Genomic DNA, 6000 nt, shown 5'->3' with positions numbered 1-6000 from the left:
TAGACATTTTTTTTATTGAAGTACCTGGGGGTCTGGAATGATGATGTTTGAATTACACAGGGAAAAACTTGTTTTTTTCCCTTGTAATAAGCTCTACTTTCTTTTTTTTTGTCTTTAAGTCATCCAAGAATTCTTAGCTTGGATCAGACAACTGAATTAGTCATTTCAGTCAATACAAAACAAGGTTTGACGTTAAAGAGGAGATTGCAGGAGCAACATTTTAAGCACATTTTAATCCTTATTTCTACAGTGAGATATTTTTCCTGGAAAACGTTTTTTCTTGTCAGAGACAATATTAAATCTTTGTAAGATTAGATTAGATTTGCTTTTATTGTCATTGTCCATTGAAATTGAAGCATCACCATTCCAGTGCAAGAATAACAAAATATAAAATTAAACATGCACTGCTTGCATCATCTTTTTGAACATCTGAGTTGACTGAAATCATTTTTCAGACTATTGTCATTTGTGATAACATTTGTTACAAGTTTATCAATATAAAGTACAGGCTGTGATTTTGAGTGATGGACAACAGACAAAACTATTTTTGATGACACAAGGACAGAGATTGTCTTGTGCTTAGAAAGCACAGACTCATCTGTGGCATAATCAATGTTTGAAACCCAAAAAAAACAATCTCCTATCATTCTCTGTGAACACGATCTGTATGTGTGTTCCACTTTGGTCATCTTGATCTGTAAGGTTCTAATCAAAGGATTAAACATTTTTAGTAGTCATTATATCTCAGTTGTCTTTTAAAAATAATCCTCTTCAGAGGTTTCTGGAGATATGACCCTCAGAAAGTTGATTGGTTGAGCTTCATGCCTCCTTCTGTACATAAACTGAATCCTCATTAAACTTATTTATTTTTTAATTTTATTTTCTCCTGCTGCGTCTAAACAACAACAACAACGATGTGGAAGTGTGCTTTTCCTTTCTTTGCAGCCCTGCTGACTGTTGGATCCGCTCAGGGGCTTCCAGGAGGTCCGACAGACATCAACGCAAATGACCCGGAAGTCCAAGCTGCTCTGAAGTTTGCTATGAAAGAATACAACAAGGGTTCCAGCGACCAGTACCTCTACGTAGTGGTGGATGTGATCAGGGTTCAGGGACAGGTTGGTAACATTTCACTTATACGCCCTGCAGAACCCAAAAAATGTCACATATAGTTTATTATCTTTTGCTTTACTAAACTATTACAGAAAGAAGCAGTGTGATAAATATTTCAAGTATTTCAATGACAAGATAATTTAAGTTGCGCTGGTCTTAGATGTTGTTTTGAATCACAATCCATGCTTGCTTCCTTTTAATTTATATCTTTTTTTCTTAAATACAGGTGGTTGCAGGCTTCAGATACTTCCTTACTGTGAAAATAGCCAAAACTCTGTGCAGAAAGAACTCCAATGTTTCAGGGTGTTCTCCCATCACAAATTCACCCATGGCCAAGGTATTTATATTTTAGAGAAAAAGAGGACGGAATTTGGTAAAAATTAGCTCTTTTATTTTACATTTTTAGTTTTGTTGGGGGTTATATGTGTGTTTCTTTTACCTTTAAGATTTTACTATGTTGTTATTCACCTTTTTATTAAATCTGTTTTTTAAACAGGTTTTATTAATGTGTTTCAATTTTAATTGTGTTAAATCACTTTATAAACAAAGGTGATGACTGTTTAAATTCCACTATGTTAATTATGTTTTTCAACCAATCTTAACTATCATATTGTTCTGCATGTATTAATGACTGCTGATCTTTTTTTTCAGACTTACGAATGCACATTCGAAGTGTTCGATCCCCTATCGGCCAATGATATGCAACTGAAGGAACAGCAGTGCCATCAGCTGCATTCTCAACCAAGAAGGACAGCGATACTCACTGTTTAGTCTGTTCAGTTTATAACTGATTTAACCGTTAGGACAACTGTCTTGTAATGTCGGGCTATACAAATAAAACTGAATTGAACTGAATTCTGGACTCTCTTGTTGATTTTGAAAGACAATGGGACTGAAGTTCCCTTTTCTGTTACGATAAATCAGAAATGGTTTTGTGACGTCAACATTTCAGCTCTATTAGGAAGTCAGGGTGCCTTCATGATCATAAAAGCAGAAAGGAGTCTGCTGAAAGCGTTTTTGTCAACTGCATGAGCATGAAGACTTTCAGCTTTATCCTAACCCCAGCTGTCCTCATGCTACTGCTGGCAGCCGGCTGGACCAGCGCCTACAAGCCCGTCATCCTCGTGCACGGTATCTTAAGTGGGCCTAGGTCTTTTAAGATGCTCACTGGATTCATCAAGAAGGTATGTCCTTCTCCCTCAAGAGCTAAAACATCTTAAATGTGGATTTCCTCACTTTCAGGTCTGTGTGTCATAAACACTTTAAACCTAATATAGCACCTGTTTCTTTGATTTTCACTGTTACATTTAAAATGAAAGCTGCAGCTTTACCATTAGCTTTATTATTACTATTTTTATTTTTAATATTATTATTAGTAGTAGTAGTACTAGTAGTAGTAGTAGTAGTATAAATGTTGCACACAGGCACATAGGGCTCCGGGAACTGGATAGGTGGGTTATGCTGGCGGGGCTCACTGGGGGTGTCTCTCTCTGGGTCGTGTCGGCGCCCGCCCTCCATCCCGCTTTTACTTGTATATTAGACACCCTGATTCATCTAGGGCCTTGTGGGGAGGGTCTGGTGGAGGGGGGCACGGTGAAACATCCGTCCTCATCTTTCACTGGTCCGCCCCACAATTTTAACTTACAGTTTAGACACACACACTGCATGTTAGCAGCACACACACAACAAATACACACCACACACAGAGGGACCCCGGAGTGGGGGGGCTCTGCTGCTTGGCAGCGGTGGGGCCCGCCACACTGGAGACCTCCTATTTTACCTGCAGCAAACCTACACCTCCGTACATCGGTGGGGTTGGGGAGGGGTGGCTGGTCTTCACCCGCCTGGTCCTCTCAGGGCGGCTGGGCTTGTGGGTATCCTGTCGGCTGCAGTGTCGGTCCGGCGTGCGGCGCTGGGGGGTCAGTCGGCCGGAGGGGGTTACTGCGTGGCAACAGGGGGTGGGGGGAAACCAGAAGATTATGAGTAAGTGTGCGAGAGTGCATGGGTGGGACGGACCTGGGGGCTGGCTCGCTGGGATCCTCTGGGGCTTTCCTCCGGCAGTGGAGAGGTTTGGGAGCAGGGGTCAGATAATATGGCGGGTGAGGAGTGTTGTAGATGGTAGGGTTATGGGGTGAGCGGGGCTGGAGCTGTGGGTGCGCGGCAATATCTGTGCTCAGGTTGGATGCCGGGGCTGGCTTGCGGAGACGGGGCGCCAGTTGGGTGGTGGGCGGCTCATGGGTTCTGGGGGTCCTTGCCCCGTCCTTGGCCCTTGTCTCGCAGCCCGGTGGCCCCCATGGCTGCCGCCTGGTATGGCTAAGCGCTCTTGCCCTGTGGCCTGGAGGCCCGGAGGCTGGGTTTGCCCATGCCTCTGGGCACCGGGGCGCCTTGTAGGGGGGGGCCTTCTCTGCGCCTGCCTGGACGGGTGGGCGGTCCCCTTTTTCCCCTCTACCGGGCTGCTTGGTCCCGATGCCGGGGGCGCTCTTGGCCTGGGGCCTCTCCTCCCCTCTCCTGGTCTGGCTGGCGAGGATCTGGTTCCCCCTTATGAACACACGGTTCACTTCGGCAGCGTGCATGTATCTCCACCCCCACGTGCTCACTGCCACACTGCTCCCTGTCTGCTTCATCCCTCCTCCTAACCCACAGTGTATTGATGGACAGATATTTTCCGCTCATCTTAGTGTCAGATTTTCACCTTTGATGTAATATTTGTCTTTCCAGCAGATCTGGTATAATTGTTTCAGCTTAAAATAATCTATTCAAATCAGTACTTGTATCCCCCACTTTCTCACCTCTCTTCCCTTTACTCTCTTCCACCCCCTCCCCCTCTTACATTCATCCCCTCTCCCTCCCCACACACACTAAATGTAACAAATAAATAAAAAATATTACAACAAAAAGGGGTTTATACAAATCTACACTCTGGTTTCTCGAAGTTCTATAACCTCTTTTTGTGATAGTAAAACCTGTCCAACACAAAAGACCTTCAGCTCTAATCTGTTTGCTCAGCTGTTGGACAGAACAAGTAAAATAAATAAATAAATAAATACAAACGCATGTCTCTTTCAAATAAACAAGTGGCCTATATTTGCTTTCAGATTTTCTACTGGTCATAAAACTGATCATGGAAATCTATTCATCCATCCATATTCTGCACTGGCTTTGTCCTTTGCCGGGTTCCTGTCCCAGGAAGATAATGAACCATAAATACAATTCAGTGTATTTCAATCTTTGTTATGTTTTGTTTGTCCTCAAAAATAATATTTAAAAAACATGCATACTGATTAAAAATGTATGGATATCATTTACAAAAGTCAATCTACTGTCGTGATAAGAGACATCATTTTTTAATGTTTAAAATTAATGGGGAATAAGTCTCTAGAGGGTGGGTGGAGAATATTAAAATAAATCCTTGGTTGAATATTTGTCTCTGAAAATGTTACCATTATTTAAAAAAGTTCTTCTTAAAATTCAAATATATTTTTTGTAAAAAAAACAGACTTCTTTCTACGACGGAGTATTAGGGCCACAAAAAAAAAAAAAATTAGAGCCACCAAAAAAAAAAAAAGGAAAATTACGAGATTTTATCTCGTAAATTTAGGAGATAAAAACTCGTAAATTTACGACTTTTTATCTCATAAATTTACGACTTAAAATCTCATAAATTTACGAGAAAAAAGTCGTAGATTAAGGAAAAAACACGGAAGTTGTCCGTTTATCGGAACCTCGCTTGAAGATGAAGTATGTGGAGCCCTTGTGAAGCTTCATTTCCGGATTATTATAGGTTTAAAACAAAGAGATTCTGAACCTTTTGGCGACTCAAAATCAGATTAGTTTCCGTGTAGTAGTCTTTCCGGGGTTCAGTGTCAGTAAAGCGGAGTTTAATATGTAAAATAAGGAGCTCAGAGACACGTTTGGGTGTAGAGGACCGCTGCAGCCTTTATTTTCCTTTCCATTCACATATCCTGAAGTTCATTTGTCTCATTACGTCATGAACCTGTCATCCCAACACCAATGCGGAAGTAAACAGTGTTACAAACGCCCCCTCCTGCAGATGAAATGTCCCGTTTCAGCATAAAACAATAAAGAGGAATGAAAATAGTGTTTTATATTAGCTTTGGAACGTTGAAAATGCCAAAAAAAAGTGCTCCTCCTTTTGTGTGACGGAAGCGTCACACAGACGTAGAGATCTTGTCTTTGGTGGAGGAAGAAAGGATTCAAGCGAACAGCTGCAGGGACACCGACAACGGCTTCGTCGGGCTGCAGAGATCCTGCAAACCAACCATCAATAAATACAACTTTAATGAATCGTTAATCAAACAAATGACTTTCCAGACATTTGGAACGTTATCAATAAACATACAGCTCACCTGTTCAACAAAGTTTAGTCGGTCTTCTCTGCGGCTGCACGGCGTTCACCTGCTGCTCTGCATGTTCACTTCCACTGTAATCTCCTAAAATTACGAATTTTTTTCTCCTAAATTTAGTAGTTTTTATCTCCTAAATTTACAAGTTTTTATCTCCTAAATTTACGAGATAAAATCTCGTAATTTTACTTTTTTTTTTTTTTTGGTGGCTCTAATTTTTTTTATTTGGTGGCCCTAATACTCCGTCGTATCTTTCAGTAAAGTAATTCATAAAAATCTGTAAAAACGGGGCAGAAAGTGAAACTTTTGGCTGAAACACCTGTTTTAAGCGAAACCAAAAAGAAGAACCCTCCTTCACGCGGCCCTTAACAGGTAGGGCTGGTGACGTCAGCAAGGTGACACCCACCTCTCAGCCGGGCTCCGCGTGTCATCGGCGCAGATTTCAGCTCTGATGAGTCTGTGTTTGGGACGTTCTTGACCAGAACCGACATGAGTTGGATTCTGCGCTCTGAGGCTGCACTCCAGC

The 6000-nt window shown here is 41.9% G+C and overlaps 1 protein-coding gene across 1 annotated transcript; it reads left to right on the top strand.

Annotated features, from left to right (window-relative positions):
• Nucleotides 1-907: 907 nt before the first annotated feature.
• LOC144984379 (cystatin-like) lies at nucleotides 908-1965 on the top strand. The gene is made up of 3 exons (XM_078932555.1): nucleotides 908-1115; nucleotides 1337-1447; nucleotides 1762-1965. The coding sequence occupies exons 1-3, from the start codon at nucleotides 915-917 to the stop codon at nucleotides 1879-1881; spliced, it is 432 nt and encodes a 143-aa protein (XP_078788681.1). The 5' UTR covers nucleotides 908-914; the 3' UTR covers nucleotides 1882-1965.
• Nucleotides 1966-6000: the final 4035 nt, after the last annotated feature.

The sequence above is a fragment of the Oryzias latipes genome, chromosome 16 (genome assembly GCF_053564925.1).
Source record: "Oryzias latipes strain Hd-rR chromosome 16, Olatipes_Hd-rR_3.1".
NCBI classification, from domain to species: domain Eukaryota; kingdom Metazoa; phylum Chordata; class Actinopteri; order Beloniformes; family Adrianichthyidae; genus Oryzias; species Oryzias latipes.
The sequence above is the reverse complement of the archived record's forward strand: the minus strand, read 5'-3'. Positions and strand labels throughout refer to the sequence as shown.

Excerpts from the sequence above, each read along its gene's own strand:
- LOC144984379 (XM_078932555.1), top strand. The coding sequence starts at position 915 with ATGTGGAAGTGTGCTTTTCCTTTCTTTGCAGCCCTGCTGACTGTTGGA. Across the intron at positions 1,116-1,336 it reads TGATCAGGGTTCAGGGACAG|GTGGTTGCAGGCTTCAGATA; the intron begins GTTGGTAACATT and ends TCTTAAATACAG. Across the intron at positions 1,448-1,761 it reads CAAATTCACCCATGGCCAAG|ACTTACGAATGCACATTCGA; the intron begins GTATTTATATTT and ends CTTTTTTTTCAG.